General features: G+C 42.7%; 1 protein-coding gene across 1 annotated transcript; it reads right to left on the reverse strand.

Moving 5' to 3' along the window:
* Positions 1–361: 361 nt before the first annotated feature.
* LOC124665445 lies at positions 362–3,269 on the reverse strand. The gene is made up of 4 exons (XM_047202862.1): positions 3,148–3,269; positions 2,032–2,170; positions 973–1,053; positions 362–892 (listed from the first exon to the last, which is right to left on the reverse strand). The coding sequence occupies exons 2-4, from the start codon at positions 2,152–2,154 to the stop codon at positions 677–679; spliced, it is 420 nt and encodes a 139-aa protein (XP_047058818.1). The 5' UTR covers positions 2,155–2,170; positions 3,148–3,269; the 3' UTR covers positions 362–676.
* Between the last annotated feature and the right edge of the window lie 14,304 nt (positions 3,270–17,573).

The following is a 17,573-nucleotide window of genomic DNA, read 5'->3' on the forward strand; positions in this document are numbered from 1 at the left end:
GTCTTCGTTCCCTTTGCTCTTCTGGAGACGTGTCAGCAGAAATTCAGACAATTTATGCTACATCCTAGCCAATCTTATTATTACGACTTACAGATTAAATCTGCCTCTAAAAATTCACAGTTCAATCGACTCAATGACATGCCGAGGCGCTACCCACAGTTCAACTCTGAAATGCAGTATCGTCCCAGCGCATAATTGTTTGCTGCACCTGCATAAGTTCACCGACAATTTATGCATTTATGTTCACCGACACAGCTTACAGATCTAATTTGGCTCCGAAATCATTTACATTTTAACTAACTCAATGCCCTACTGGAGCGGCTTCAGTATCACTGCCAGTGCACAGGAACAGGTTAACAGCTACAGAAAGTTCAACTCTGATATGAAGTATTGTCCCGGCATGTAAATGGGATGCCAGGGAAGTTCGATCCAGTTCTTGACAGCACGTTCCAGTGCATAATCGTTTTGCACAAATCTGCAAGTTTCTCACTAAAAAATTCTTTCCAATGCCTACCTCACGGCCCATACCACCAATTTTCGTTCTTCCAGGATGTTGCTCTAAAACTATATATACACCACATAAACTAGAGGATGTATCTGTTTAGTTACATTATTGAATCATGGGATAAACGCGAACAGCCGAGGAGCTACAACATTTACTGAGTGCCGGCTCGAATCACGCCGCCGCCTTCATTTTCTCGCCGAGCGTCTGCTGGACAAACCACAGCACCGGGTTCCCCAGCGCCGGGATCAGGCTCACTGCAACCAGAGGGACAGCACACACGAAGACCCATGGCCAGATATTGTTCGGCGCCTGTTTCGCGGGCATGGGGGGTCTGAACTTCTCCAGCTCTTCGCACAGGTCAGGGTGATCTCGGAACAGCAGCTGCAACTGAAGATCAGACAGATGGAGAGGATTCAATCATTGATCTCAGAAATCTGTTGGGAAGAGAGGTAGAACGGAAGTCATACCGCTCGGTAGGCCTCCAGCTGGGACAAGTCCATTCTGCCGAGAATGTCGAACAATGACAGGTATAACATGTGATCACGGGCCTGGGAAAAACAAGAAACTTAATCATAAAGTGAAGCATAAGTAAATGAGGCATTATTGAGCAAACTTCATAATGTAAATCCATACAATAACCAACTAGATATATAGCTCAACTGGAAATTTAGCGGCCATGTTCAAAGTGTTACTTCGGGGGATATAGCAGAGTACTTATCAAATAGGATATAGCTGCCAAGCTGAGTTGTAGGTAGTGTTAATGCAGATTATTTCTATTGACAGAGCGCAAGGTATGAGATTCTGATGCAGACAACAAGGTCTGATTCAGTAAAACCCGGACAAAATAAACAGTAACTTCGCTAGTAATAAGATAATTTTGTTTCAAAGCAGAATAAATCACCACACTAATTTGTAGTATTATTCTTTATGACTGTACCAAAAGTTTTCAGCTGACCTATCCCATTGCCATTCTTAACTCCCCCCGCTCTCTCATTGTCTTGTTATATTTTCTAGATCTATACAATTCAACTGAAAATAGTCGAGTGAAAAGAAGAGCGTTTAGCCCTAGTTCTAATCTTGTTTAAGAGCATACTGAAATAACCACACAGGTTTGCAGTGTTGTTCCTTCCGATTGTACCAACAAAAATTAGCTAACCTATCCCATGAGCTAACTCCCTCCCTCTCTCATTGCCTTGTTTTATTTTCCAGTAACATGAAAACAATCAAGTAAAAGAAGACAGTTAACAGTTAGCACTGGTTCACTTGTGTATTGACAATTATACAAACTGGGTACCCATACAGATTTCAAGATCTCATAAGGTATAGTCTCTGCAAACAAAAGATAGTTGAATAAATCAAAACAGAAAACAAGAAAATTCTGTGACAGTTAGAAATTAAAGTTAAGCAGTGGACAACACCAGCCAATTTATGGCATATATCAAACAGAGGAAGTGGCGATGCAAGATAGACTTTATAATCACAATGATGTAAATGGTGGTATTATATACTCCAGCATACAAACTCACCTTCACTTTCCTGACAAATCTGAGGGAATCATCAAACGTGAGTGGCTCGGATTTAGATGTTACAACACCAAAGAACACGGTGGCTCTCGCCTCTGCCTGAAACGCCTCATCTGATCTAGCCATAGCAAATCCGTTGCCTCTGCGATGCAACACAACCACCAATTAGCAATGATTCCAGTAAGTTCAGAACAGACACATTCTTAGATAGCAGGAAGTCCTCTCAACTACAACCCAACAACTGGTGTATAGCTAGGCCCTGAACTAGAGCCAATAGAAAAGGGCAGAACAACATCAACCACCACGAAACTCCACCTATCGCAGCAGCCAGGGCATTGCTCCTGTGGGTTATCCAAACCCACCAGACTAGTAGTGTGGAGTTTCAGTACATGCCAACAGAAATATTTCGGTACATGCCAACCATAGCTGCCACCAAACTCGAAAAGATAAGCACCAACAGCTTAGTCTTTCCTTCAGTGACGTAGGGGCACTCTGGCTTGGATGGGAAAGCCAGCGGTTTAGCTGCAATTTATCATGGATTGACAATTTGGGGAAGACCGTATTGACTGAAAACTATACCAGTAGCCAAGTTCGGCAAGCTACAGATTTATCAGGAAGGTAACTCGAAAAGCTAAAAAAAGAGGTCTAAATGTTTATCATGGATTGGGGAAAATACGCTAAAACGAATTGCATCAATCGGTGCTGAATCCGCAAACGATAATAGAACACATACTGAAGCACGAGATGGCCATAGCATATACCACCGCAACCGAACAATGGTTTTGATATGTAGTGACATGGACGCCCCAGGCTCTACAGCCAGTCCCAAAATCACATTAGATGCACACAGTAGCGGAACTGAATAAACGTCAATTAAACTACAGCCAGCCTAGGCCGAAACCAGAGGATAATATGAAACCAACCAAATGCAGATGGCTGGCGTTCAGGTCAAGCCCGGAATCAGAATCCCCGGAACGAAGCAACGAACTGGCTCGGAATCACTCACGCAGAGGGGTTGGAGAAAAGGACCTCTGCAATGAATCGGGCCGCGCAACAACACCTACAGCTAAAACGCTAGCACTCAGAGGGCAGGAAGAGGCAAGGCTCGCACGCACGCACCTCTCGCCGAATCGATGGGAGCAGAATTAGGGTTGAGGGCCTGCTCCTGCCCTTCCTCCGCCTCCTCGCCGCCGCCGCCGCCGGTCGCAAGCTTGGAATATTCGGCGGGCGGTGGTGTGGTGGGAGGGGAAAGGCAAGGCAAGAGGGCACGACGACGAAGCGGTGGGGGATCCCGTCGTCCGCGCTACGCACGTGAGTAAAGTAATCGCGCGACATTGACTGATGGGACCCTAGACCGGGTCTTTCCGGTAGGGTCCACGTGTCAGTGACTGTGGAGGGGTGCGGCAGTCGGTGTCGTCTGATTCTTTATCTGATGGCGTCAACGAGGAGAGAACAGATCGTGCTGGTCGATGATGATGGCCGATGGGTTATATTTCTCGATGATGATGGGCTATAGATGAGGTTAGTGTAGCATTCGGGCCAGGCTCGGAACGAGGTAGCGACACAACTCCCAAAGCCCAGGTTTCTTCTTTCAGGACGGACTCCCAACTTTTTTTTGGCATGTACGGCCTGGAACGGGGAGATAGGCCTGTTTCGGCATTTTACATAACGAAAAATATTTGTTATGTTTACGTATTCAATAAAAAAATAGTAGTATTGGTTATTTTTTTGAGGCCAAAAGGTTTTCATTCATTCACAACAAAGATATTCATGATTACAATCAAAAGCAATAGCCCTTGCAATCTCATCTGGATACAGACAACTCCAGTCAGCACCTACACCCATACGTCTCACATATGTTGCAGCCTCATGCGCTACATAATTCTGATTTCTTTTGGCTAAAACACATTTCCAATCTGGCAGGACGGAGGCAAACATCTTAAAATCCTTGAAGATTGTTCCCAAAGATGACAGAGAACTGGAGTCTTTTTGTAGTGCACTAACAACAGTCGCACAAAATGATTGGTGCTTTGGTCCATCCAGCAGCTAGACGTACACCTTCCAGGAGCGCGAGAGCCTCAGCTTCCTCCGCACTAGTACACTTCTCCAGTACTCTCCCAGCACCAGCAATAGCATATCCACAGTGGTCCCGAATCACCGCGCCAACACTAGCAGAACCTGTACTAGGAACAAAAGATCCATCTACGTTAATTTTAAGCCAATTAACAGGTGGTGGTTCCCATCTTACCATGCTTTGCTTCTTAGGTATGATTTGTTTGCTGTTCACGGACATAATGCTCGGTCCGGAGTTTTTCCTTTTTTGTCGGTAGAACCAGGGCTAGCATCCACATCCGGATCGAGTCAAGAGTATTGATATAGGAAAGAAGAAACTCGACTGATTTGTCGATGGTGGCATCTCCCTTTGCGTGAATGGCATCATCTCGCAGGTACCATGATCTCCACAAAGTAAGTAGAATAAACCTGTGCATGTTCTTTGGAGTACTATCAAGGAGGATTAGAAGCCGGTTCATCCCGAAATTAACAAACTCGTCTTCTTTTGGCAGGTGGCCAAAACTCTCTCATTTTGTGCCTTAGCGCCTTTGCCTTTGAGCATGTTACGGTGGCATGGAAGCTATCCTCTACTCCATTTCCGCAGATGGTGCAGATATTTTGTATCTCCAAAGTTCTTCTCCATTTATTTTTTTGGGTGGGTAAATTGTCAGACGCAAGACGCCAACTGAAGATACGTACTTTGTTTGGAACAGGAGCCTTCCAGATGTTTTGCCAAATCTTTCTGTCGCCATTAGGGGCATTACTTGGTGCATCATGGCTAACCGTGGTCAAAGTGCATGCCAATTTGTAGGCACTTTTGACAGTAAAAATACCATTATTTTCATAATGCCACGCAACAGTATCCTCCAAGTCAGCAGCAGGCACTCTAAGTTTTAGGATTTCTTCAGCATCATGCGGGTAAAAAAGAGACTCCACCAAGTTTTCGTTCCACCCATTGGTTCCATTACCAAAAAGGCTGCTCACCCATTTTAGTCTTGATTTTTTCTTTTTTCCAGTAATCTTTAGTCCTCCATCTCTTGATAGCCAATTATCTCTCCAAATACGTACCTTTTTTCCATTTCCTATACGCCAAATGACGCATTTTTTGAGAAGCTCAAGCCCATGCTCGACTCCTTTCCAGCTTGCGGAAGCATCACTAGAGAAAACTGTGTCAAGGAGATTCCCGTTAGGGTAATATTTGGCCTTCAATAACCTAGCACAAAGAGAGTCAGGCTTTTTCAATAATCTCCAGGCTTGGCGGGCTAGCAGCGCTTGGTTAAATTTTCTAGAATCCCTAAATCCCATGCCGCCCATGCATTTTGGTTCGGATAAGGAATCCCATGCCACCCAGTGGACCTTCCTTTTATCTTGATCTTCTCCCCAAAAGAATTTGCGGATCATCTTCATATAGTCGTCATGGAAATTCACAGGCATTTTGAAAACTCCCATGACATGGATAGGCAAAGCTTGTGCTACAGATTTAATTAGCACTTCCTTCGCTGCCATAGCCATGAATCTCTCTGACCAGACGTTCAACCTTTTCCGAAATCTTTCTTTGATCGGTTGGAATCTAGAGCCTTTCATCCTTCCTTCAGGTGTTGGAAGGCCTAGGTATTTTTCCTCAAAAGTGCTGTGGTCAACTTGAAGAATAGCTTTTATATTGTTCTGCATCTCTTCTGGGCAATCTTCATTAAAAAGGATGGAACATTTTGCCGGGTTGATAAGTTGTCCCGTTCCCACTTCAAAGATGCCAATCGCTGCCTTGATCACACCAGCTTGGTTTGCATCTGTTTTAAAGAAGAGTAGACTATCATCAGCAAAAAGTAGATGTGATATTCCGGGAGCACGACGACAAATTTTCAGCTCCTGGAGCTCTTGCAAGTACACAGCCCGCTGCAGCACCTTTGATAAACCTTCTGCAACAAATAGGAACATGTAAGGGGATAGAGGGTCCCCTTGTCTGACTCCACGGGTTGGAATGAAACTTTGAGTTAGCACGCCATTTATTCTAACCTTATATCTGACAGATGTAACACAACTCATGATCCATCCCACAAATTTCTCATGGAAGCCAAACTTTGTGAGAACCATTCTAAGATACCTGCAATCCACTCTATCATAAGCTTTTGTCAAGTCTAATTTATAGGCACAGAAATTTCCGTCTTGTTTTTTGTTCCTTTGGATAGCATGGAAGCACTCAAAAGCAATCAAAGCATTATCCGTTAGGAGACGTCCAGGGATGAAAGCACTTTGGTTGTTTGAGATCAAACCATCTAGAAGTGGTCTTAGTCTGTTGACAATACATTTCGCTACCACTTTGTAGACAACATTGCAAAGTGAAATGGGCCTAAAGTCCTTCAGAGTCTCAGCCTGGTTTGATTTTGGGATGAGAACAATGATCGTGTCGTTAATTTCAGGGGGCATAACACCATCGCTGAAAAATCTTTTCACTGCACCAATGACCTCTTCTTTTAGCAGCCCCCAGTTTCTCTGGAAGAAGCGTGCAGGGAATCCGTCGGCACCCGGAGCTTTAAGGGGGCCAATTTGAAAAAGAGCGTCACTAATTTCTCTTTCAGAAAATTCTTGGATTAGACTATCATTCATGGTTTGGTTCACCTTCTCTTCAACAAGTTTGACAATAAGCTCAGGAGCCACAACATCATCTTTAGTGAATAATGAGCTGAAGTATTCCTTCGCCAATGTTTCCATTTCTTTGTGTTCTACAACATACTGCCCATCATCCTTTTGTAATCTTTTTATTCTATTCTTTTTTGCTCTCCATGTGGCCTTTCTGTGAAAATACTTTGTATTTTGGTCACCATGCTTTAACCAAGTGGCTCTAGATCTTTGTCTCCACATCATTTCCTCTTGTAGCAGTAATTCATCTAGTCTTTGGTTTACACGATCAATGTCATTTGATCTATCATAGTTGTTATTGGACTGCAGCCTTTCAAGCTCTTTTCTTAATTTTCTGATCTCTTTTGTTACGTTTCCAAAACTCAAACTACTCCAGCTTCTCAATGATTCCATAGTTGACTTTAACTTTAGACCAACATCTTGTAGGTCAGAAGCACGAGTGTGTTTACCCCAAGCCACTTCAATTTCCTCAGTCAAAGATAAATCCCTCTCCCACATCATCTCATATCGCCATTGTTTCTGCATGTTTGAACTATCTCTTCCTTTATCTAGGTTGACGAGAATAGGACTATGGTCTGATCTAGATGACACAAGATGAGACACATCCGCTTGGGGAAACAGATTGGACCAAGCCGGGCAGGCAACCGCCCTGTCCAGCCTTACTTTCACATTTTTCCTTCCTCTTTGCTTATTGTTGTAGGTCCAAGGCAGCCCACGGAACCCAAGATCATGCAAATTACAATCATAGAGCACCTCTCGGAAAGCTTCCATTTGCTTTTCATTCCTTTTCGTTGCTGATAAGTGTTCGTGCTGCCACATTGCCTCGTTAAAGTCCCCTAGCATCAGCCAAGGCTCTTTAACATCATGTTTTATTCTTCGAAGGAGCTTCCACATCTCTGGTCGATCTTGTGTCCGGGGTTCACCATAAACAAAGGTGCACCTCCAGGTCATGCCACCAGAATCCACAATTCTGACATCTATATGGTGATTTCCAAAGTTTACTAGATTTACGTGTAGATCTTCATCCCAAAACAGAGCTAAATGATACGTCCCCGACGTATCCATAATTTCTGTCGTTCCATGCTTGTTTTATGACAATACTTACATGTTTTGCTTGCACTTTATGATGTTTTTATGCGTTTTCCGGAACTAACCTATTAACAAGATGCCACAGTGACAGTTCCTGTTTTCTGCTGTTTTTGGTTCCAGAAAGGCTGTTTGGGCAATATTCTCGGAATTGGACGAAATCAACGCCAAACCTCCTATTTTTCCCGGAAGGCTCCAGAACACCGAAGAAGAGTCGGAGAGGGGCCGGGGGCCACCACACCACATGGCGGCGCGGGCCGGACCCCGGCCGCGCCGGCCTAGGGTGTGGCGCCCCCGAGTGCCCCCTGCGCCGCCTCTTCGCCTATAAAATCCCTTTCGACCTAAAAACGCGGTACCTCTTGATGAAACTCCGAGAAAGACTCCGGGGCGCCGCCACCATCGCGAAACTCCAATTCGGGGGACAGAAGTCTCCGTCCCGGCACCCTGCCGGGACGGGAAGTGCCCCGGAAGCCATCTCCATCGACGCCACCGCCTCCATCATGCTCCGTGAGTAGTTCCCCCATGGACTACGGGTTCTAGCTGTAGCTAGTTGGTATTCTCTCCCCTATGTACTTCAATACAATGATCTCATGAGCTGCCTTACATGATTGAGATTCATCTGATGTAATCGGTGTTGTGTTTGTTGGGATCCGATGGATGATACATTATGATTAGTCTATCTATAAAGTTTGTGAAGTTATTGTTGCTTTGCAATCTTGTTATGCTTAATGCTTGTCACTAGGGCCCGAGTGGCATGATCTTAGATTTGAGCTCTATAATTATTGCTTAGATTGTATCTACAAGTTGTATGCACATGTCACTGTCCGGAACCAAAGGCCCCGAAGTGACAGAAATCGGGACAACCGGAAGGGATGGCGGTGATGTGAGGGACACATGTTTTCACGGAGTGTTAATGCTTTGCTCCGGTGCTCTATTAAAAGGAGTACCTTAATATCCAGTAGATTCCCTTGAGGCCCGGCTGCCACCGGCTGGTAGGACAATAGATGTTGTGCAAGTTTCTCATTGCGAGCACGTACGACTAAATATGGAAAACATGCCTACATGATTAATGAATTGATGTTCTTTCTTAATGCCTTATCAATCCTATCAATTGCCCAACTGTAATTTGTTCACCCAACACTTGTCACTTGTTATTGGAGAGTTACCACTAGTGTAGATAGCTGGGAACCCCGGTCCATCTTTCATCATCATATACTCGTTCTACATGTCAACTATTTTACTGGTACCATTGCTCTCATATTGCTATTACTTGTTGCTGTGTTACTTGTTACTATTGCTCTCATATTACTTGCTACTTTCACATCACCCCTGTTACTAGTGCTTTTCCAGTGCAGCTGAATTGACAACTCGGTTGTTAAGGCTTATAAGTATTCTTTACCTCCCCTTGTGTCGAATCAATAAATTTGGGTTTTACTTCCCTCGAAGACTGTTGCGATCCCCTATACTTGTGGGTCATCAAGACTATTTTCTGGCGCCGTTGCCGGGGAGGCATAGCTCTACTCATAAGTTCACCTGGGGAGTACACTCTACCTCTCTCTCTGCTTTTATCTTATTTTGTCTTGCTAGTTCATTTCTGTCTAGTTTATTTGTGCTTAGTTTATTTCTGTCTAGTTTTACTTTGCTTAGTTTACTTTTGTCTAGTTTATTTTTGTCTTGTTTTATTTTCCCTATATACCCGAAAATCCATAAAAATTTGAAAAACCTAAAAATTAAAAACTGCTGTTATGGGAGAACCAACAACCTACTTGGAGCTTATAGAATGTTATAATAATTATAGAGAATCAAGAAGCTGGTAAAATAATGAGTGCTATGATAGAAAAATTGAATACAATTGCTGAAATCTTGCTTGAACGCCATAATATAAACTGTTGCTCTCAACGAGGATACTAAACATCTTAAATTTCAATGTGGCTTTAGTGAGGAATTTTTAATTAAGAACTATAATCGGAATTGCTATATTCATTATGGGTTCGAAGAGGTAGAACAATTTGTCTTATTTATGGGAGCCTCCGAGATAGAATCCTTCATGGTTGAGAATTATGAAACTTGTGTTGTTTGTAAGGGCCTTAAAGATTATGTCTCTACTATCCTTAATTCTTGCATGGAATGCTACGAGTAGGAATCCTTATATCCTTGATTATAAAGAGAGACACATTAATGCACAAGAATGCACTCACAATTTGCGGGAACCGGTGGAAGAAGAAATTGATGAACCCGAAAGCTCATTGGATGAAAAAGAGGAGGAAATTGATGAACTTGAAAGCTCATTGGATGAAAAAGAAGAAGAGAGCGACGAACAAAAGGAGGAAGAATGGATTAGCTACCCATGTCAACCTTCTAATGAGAGTAACTCTTTATCTCTTACACTATTTGATTGTCCTCCATGCTTACCGGAAGAGGTTGAATGTTATGTTCCTGTGGATTCTCTTGAAATAGTACCTATGAGTAATACTTGTGAGAATGATTATGCTACTGTTATTTATGATAATCCATGCTACTTTGATAAATCTTATGATAATGCTTTGTTTGTGCACGATGTCGAAATGCATGGTACTAAAGAATTTTGCTTGACAAATGTTTATGATAAAGCTCTAGATGATGGTCCTATGTTACTTGATAATATTAATTGTACTACTAATGAAAATGGGATTGGAGAGTTCTTGACTTATTCTATGAGTCCCATATCTATTGAGATTGATCACCTACCTTGTTATATTATTAATAAAAGTAAGTTTGAAAGTTTTAATTCCACTATTCTTGAACTTGATAAAAATTATGTGTTTGGAAATCATGAAAAGTATGCTGCATGTGATAGTTATATTGTTGAGTTTGTTCATGAAGCTACTGAAAATTATTATGAGAGAGGAAAATATGGTTGTAGAAATTTGCATGGTACTAAAACACCTCTCTATGTGCTTAAAATTTTGAAGCTACACTTGTTTTATCTTCGTATGCTTGTCACTTTGTTCTTCATGAATTTATTTGTGTACAAGATTCCTATGCATAGGAAGCATGTTAGGCTTAAATGTGTTATGGATTTGCTTCTTGATGCTCTCTTTTGCTTCAAATACTATTTCTTGCGAGTGCATCATCAAAACTGCTGAGCCCATCTTAATGGCTATAAAGAAAGCAACTTCTTGGGAGATAACCCATGTGTTATTTTGCTACAGTAATTTGTTTTATATTTGTGTCTTGGAAGTTGTTTACTACTGTAGCAACCTCTCCTTATCTTAGTTTTGTGTTTTGTTGTGCCAAGTGAAGCCTCTAATCGAAGGTTGATACTAGATTTGGATTTCTGCGCAGAAACAGATTTCTATCTGTCACGAATCTGGGCTGTTTTCTCTGTAGGAAAATCAGAAAAATATGCCAATTTACGTGCGTGTTCCTCAGATATGTACGCAACTTTCATTAGTTTTGAGTTTTCTGATTTGAGCAACGGAAGTATTTTATTAAAATTCGTCTTTACTGGCTGTTCTGTTTTGGCAGATTCTGTCTCTGTTTTTTGCATTGTCTCTTGTGGACTTTAAGCGAGCTTTTCTAGACATAGAGAGCTGTAGCTAATGTTTTATTGAGTTCTTGCAATGTGCCACTACAGGACCAAGGTGGATTCAAATTTTTTGAGTACTAACCCCTCTAATGAAGTTTATGAGAAGTTCGTTGTGAAGGAAGTTTTCAAGGGTCAAGAGAGGAGGATGATATATGATCAAGAAGAGTGAAAAGTCTAAGCTTGGGGATGCCCCCATGGTTCATCCCTGCATATTCCAAGAAGACTCAAGCGTCTAAGCTTGGGGATGCCCAAGGCATCCCCTTCTTCATCAACTTATCAGGTTTCCTCCCCTGAAACTATATTTTTATTCAGTCACATCATATGTGCTTTACTTGGAGCGTCTGTGTGCTTTTATTTTCGTTTGTTTACGTTTGAATAAATTCGGATCCTAGCAATCCATGTTTGGGAGAGAGACACGCTCCGCTTTTTCATATGAACACTTGTTCTTCGTTTTACTTTTAATGTTCAATGAATAAAAGTTGGAAGCTACAATATTTATCTTTATTTGGTTGGGAAAAGAAAATGCCTCATATGTCTTGGATAATTTGACACTTGGCAATTGTTTTGAGCTCTCAAGTAGATTATAAGTTTTTGCATGTAGTTTAAACCTATTAGTGGAGAACTACCGTAAAACTTGTTAAAATTGGTTTGCATAATTGATCTCTCTTAAGGTCTAGATATTTTACGGTAAAAGTGTTTGAGCAACAAGGAAGACGAGTGTAGAGTATTATAATGCTTGCGATATGTTTTTATGTAAGTTTTGTTGTACCGGTTCATACTTGTGTTTGCTTCAAACAACCTTGCTAGCCTAAGCCTTGTATCGAGAGGGAATACTTCTCATGCATCCAAAATCCTTGAGCCAACCACTATGCCATTTGTGTCCACCATACCTACCTACTATGTGGTATTTCCTGCCATTCCAAAGTAAATTGCTTGAGTGCTACCTTTAAACAATTCAAAATTTATTACCTCTGATTTGTGTCAATGTTTTATAGCTCATGAGGAAGTATGTGGTGTTTATCTTTCAATCTTGTTGGGCAACTTTCACCAATGGACTAGTGGCTTCATCCGCTTATCCAATAATTTTGCAAAAAGAGCTGGCAATGGGATTCCCGAGTCCCAAATTAATTAACAAAAATAGACACTCCTCCATGGTATGTGAATGTTGGAAGGCATCCGAAGGATTCGGTTAGCCATGGCTTGAGAAAGCAAAGGTGGGGAGGAGTGTCATCATAATAAAACTAAAATAAAAGGGCACTCCTTCATGGTATGAGATTGTTGGCAGGCACCCGAGGATTCGGTTAGCCATGGTTTGTGAAAGAAAGGTTGGAAGGAGTGCCACCCAAAAATAAAAATAATTCATGGGAGCCGCTCTTGAAGGTTTGTCTAGCAAGGGGGTTAGAGTGCCCACTACCATTCGTTGACAACAACAAACACCTCTCAAAACTTTACTTTTATGCTCTCTTTATGTTTTCAAAACCAAAGCTCTAGCACAAATATAGCAATCGATGCTTTCCTCTTTGAAGGGCCATTCTTTTACTTTATGTTGAGTCAGTTTACCTACTTCCTTCCATCTTAGAAGCAAACACTTGTGTCAACTGTGCATTGATTCTTACATACTTGCTTGTTTGCATTCATCATATTACTTTGTGTTGACAATTATCCATGAGATATGCATGTTACAAGTTGAAAGAAACCGCTGAAACTTATATCTTCCCTTGTGTTGCTTCGATGCCTTTACTTTGAACTTATTGCTTTATGAGTTAACTCTTGTGCAAAACTTTTGATACTTGTCTTGAAAGTACTCTTCATGAAAAGTTTTGCTATATGTTATCTATTTGTTAGCAACTATAGATCATTGCCTTGAGTCACTTCATTCATTTCATATGCTTTGTAATAGTATGATCAAGGTTATGTAAGTAGCATGTCACTACAGAAATTATTCTTTTTATCGTTTACCTGCTCGGGACGAGCGAGAACTAAGCTTGGGGATGCTGATACGTCCCGACGTATCCATAATTTCTGTCGTTCCATGCTTGTTTTATGACAATACTTACATGTTTTGCTTGCACTTTATGATGTTTTTATGCGTTTTCCGGAACTAACCTATTAACAAGATGCCACAGTGCCAGTTCCTGTTTTCTGCTGTGTTTGGTTCCAGAAAGGCTGTTCGGGCAATATTCTCGGAATTGGACGAAATCAACGCCAAACCTCCTATTTTTCCCGGAAGGCTCCGAACACCGACGAAGAGTCGGAGAGGGGCCGGGGGCCACCACACCACATGGCGGCGCGGGCCGGACCACTGGCCGCGCCGGCCTAGGGTGTGGCGCCCCGAGTGCCCCTGCGCGCCGCCTCTTCGCCTATAAAATCCCTTTCGACCTAAAAACGCAGTACCTCTTGACGAAACTCCAGAAAGACTCCAGGGGCGCCGCCACCATCGCGAAACTCCAATTCGGGGGACAGAAGTCTCTGTCCCGGCACCCTGCCGGGACGGGGAAGTGCCCCCGGAAGCCATCTCCATCGACGCCACCGCCTCCATCATGCTCCGTGAGTAGTTCCCCCATGGACTACGGGTTCTAGCTGTAGCTAGTTGGTATTCTCTCCCCTATGTACTTCAATACAATGATCTCATGAGCTGCCTTACATGATTGAGATTCATCTGATGTAATCGGTGTTGTGTTTGTTGGGATCCGATGGATGATACATTATGATTAGTCTATCTATAAAGTTTGTGAAGTTATTGTTGCTTTGCAATCTTGTTATGCTTAATGCTTGTCACTAGGGCCCGAGTGGCATGATCTTAGATTTGAGCTCTATAATTATTGCTTAGATTGTATCTACAAGTTGTATGCACATGTCACTGTCCGGAACCAAAGGCCCCGAAGTGACAGAAATCGGGACAACCGGAGGGGATGGCGGTGATGTGAGGGACACATGTTTTCACGGAGTGTTAATGCTTTGCTCCGGTGCTCTATTAAAAGGAGTACCTTAATATCCAGATAGATTCCCTTGAGGCCCGGCTGCCACCTAGGCTGGTAGGACAATAGATGTTGTGCAAGTTTCTCATTGCGAGCACGTACGACTAAATATGGAAAACATGCCTACATGATTAATGAATTGATGTTCTTTCTTAATGCCTTATCAATCCTATCAATTGCCCAACTGTAATTTGTTCACCCAACACTTGTCACTTGTTATTGGAGAGTTACCACTAGTGTAGATAGGCTGGGAACCCCGGTCCATCTTTCATCATCATATACTCGTTCTACATGTCAACTATTTTACGGTACCATTGCTCTCATATTGCTATTACTGCTGCTTGTATTCATTGTTACTATTGCTCTCATATTACTGCTACTTTCACATCACCCCTGTTACTAGTGCTTTTCCAGGTGCAGCTGAATTGACAACTCAGTTGTTAAGGCTTATAAGTATTCTTTACCTCCCCTTGTGTCGAATCAATAAATTTGGGTTTTACTTCCCTCGAAGACTGTTGCGATCCCCTATACTTGTGGGTCATCACTAAACCACCCCCCTTTCCTTGTAGACAGACAGGAAGGCAGCAACGCAGACCCAAACGCGAACACAAACTCCGAATTATTTCTTTATTTTGTCTCGCTTCGGAAACGAAGACTAATTTGGGACCATGCTCCCGCACCAGGCGGATGAGCTCCTGAACTGTCCGAGGCTGCCCCAAGCCTCGGCAGTTCCAAGCTAAGATCAACATGGTCCCTGCCGGGCGCGCACATCGGCGCCCGACAGTGTGCCGGCAGCCCCAGGGCCGGTCGCTTCCAGTTCATCTTCTTGTCCAGTATGCAGTCCCACTGCACCAGCCTCCTTTATATTCTCTTCACTCTGATCAGCTAAGTTGTCGTGCTTTTCTACCTCACGACTATTCCTCACAGTACCTAGCATGCTATCTTTTCCGTTTACATGGATAATAACCTCAGCTAGGTTATCTAAAACAGTGTCCAGAGACACACTATCAGTTTTCTCTACCTTCTCCATATCTCTAAGCTCACGCAGAGTATCCGTTCCAATACAACCCAATGGATTGGGCTCAAGCTGGATGCCTCCACCAGTATCGTTGGCTTTTGGAGCAGCCATGCCTTCCGACGCAATGGAATTGCAGGGATCAGTACAACAGAGCAAGTTTGATAGTATGTAGGCGTGGAGAACTCTACTGTTTCCCTCCCGATTAGTATGTGTTCCTCCTGGGTCTAGGAACCACCAATTTCTCTCTGTAATAAGGATCAGAATCATAACCCCATGAACGAGCAGCACAAATGTCGCCCAGAAATCTTCTTCAACTTGAAAAATCAGATTTGTTACCGTTGCCCTGGCCATTGTCAAACTCTGTCTATCCAGGATCGCTCCTGTGTTCATCCGCGATTGAAAACAGCAGTTACCTGCGACCGGGGATTCCGCCTTCCCCTGAAATTTCCAGATGGAATCCATGGCCCTTCTACCGGCGGTCACCGTGAGAGGTGAATTCGCCGTGGAGAGCTTGAAATTTCGCAGTAAATCACCTTTAATTTTTTCATCTTGGACGCATCGCACAGGCACCGCCGCCTCCACTTCTTCCCCTCTTGGTGCGCAAACTTGATGACCTCCTACCATCGACCCTTTCTTCCCGGTAGCTGGGAACTCGTCGCGATTCATCCTCCCATCCAAAATGATGGAGGATCTGATCTTGCAATGCTCCAAGCAGGCGCGGGGATCCTTGGATCGTCGGGCGATATTTTTCGCTCTTTCTCTCCATTCTGTGGGTAAAAGGCTCGATTGGTGGGTGGGGGGAATACGATTCACACTAATCTGGGCTGCAAACTCTCGTCTTGGATCAACCTCTCTCTTCAATATGTTGGTGGTCTCTCTCTCACTCTGTTCCGTGCGGTCGCCTCCGGGATCGCCGGAGAGACGAAACGTCATGTCTCACCCCACGCTGTGCAAGGATGATCTAGTTATGTTGTACATAATGATAGAAATTTAAGAAAGAGTCATTGAAACTACAGTAAGTTTTTTCAAAATACCTTTCCCCATCTACGAAATAGCATCTGTGTATGCTCACGCAAATTCAATATTTCTAACCGAAATAAACATGAATGAGAAAGTGAGGCCGCTACGTTTGAAAAATGTATGAAAAAATCATGCACGCAGGTAGAAACTTAGTCTCATGAATCTTATAAGAAGTTATGACTACATTTAGCAGCCGTGTGAAAAACGAAATTGAGAAAGCTAAAGCACGAGTTACGTACCATGCACTATTTCTTTTAGGGATTCGCTAGCGTGCTCAGTCAAGCTCTAAACAGTTTGATTGCATTGTGATTCATGTATATATGAGTTGCAAGTTGGGTTACAACTGAGTTTTTTTTTTCCAGTTGCAGCTGAGAATTTTTCATTTGCAAGTGGATATGCCACTAAGAAAAATGGTTCGGTCCGTTAGATTTGCTTCGTGAGTCGTGCTCGTCATGAGTTGCAACAACAGTTGCAACTGAGATTTCATTTGCAAGTGGATATGCCACTAAGAAAAATGGTTCGGTCCGTTAGATTTGCTTCGTGAGTCGTGCTCGTCATGAGTTGCAACAACAGTTGCAACTGAGATTTAACGACGTCATCTAACTGAGAAAGTTAGTTCCCAGTCGACTAAGAAATAGTCACACCCTTTCTTTTATCACTTTCAAATTTTATATAAATCACAAATATTCACCTAACACATATCTACGCGATCCATTGAAACTTTGACATCTGATTTGCCCTAAGTTCTGAAACCAATGCGTGAAAAATTGCTCCCCTCCTAAAACTGTAACATGGGAACACATTCATGCATGTGCTAAGGGCATCTCCAGCGGGGCGACCCAAAACGGCAACCCATTCGGTTCGTTTCTGTCTATTTGGGATAGCCCGCGGACAGATTGATGGTGGATGTCCGGCATACTAGGCCAACATTTAATCAAAATTATATTGATTATGTACATAATGGAAATTTAAGAAATAGGCTTTGCAAATAAGTTTGTAAGTTTTTTTTACCATCTATGAAAAACATCTATCTATGTTCACTCAAATTCTATATTATTAGCCAAAATAAATAATAAATGTTCATTATAGAAAATATCCCCTTAAATATGTTCCACTAGATCATGTGTGCCACCTGAAACGTTCATGCTCCTTCTAGATACCGTACTTGCAAAAATATTTTGTATGT

This window comes from Lolium rigidum, chromosome 6 (genome assembly GCF_022539505.1).
Source record: "Lolium rigidum isolate FL_2022 chromosome 6, APGP_CSIRO_Lrig_0.1, whole genome shotgun sequence".
In the NCBI taxonomy this organism is placed as follows: Eukaryota; Viridiplantae; Streptophyta; class Magnoliopsida; order Poales; family Poaceae; genus Lolium; species Lolium rigidum.

What these genes read in the sequence shown, in the direction of transcription:
- LOC124665445 (XM_047202862.1), bottom strand. Translation starts at nt 2,154, where the DNA reads ATGGCTAGATCAGATGAGGCGTTTCAGGCAGAGGCGAGAGCCACCGTG. An exon ending in GATTTGTCAGGAAAGTGAAG is followed by an intron (nt 1,054 to 2,031) that starts GTGAGTTTGTAT and finishes TGTTTTTCCCAG; the next exon opens with GCCCGTGATCACATGTTATA. An exon ending in AGCTGGAGGCCTACCGAGCG is followed by an intron (nt 893 to 972) that starts GTATGACTTCCG and finishes TCTGATCTTCAG; the next exon opens with TTGCAGCTGCTGTTCCGAGA.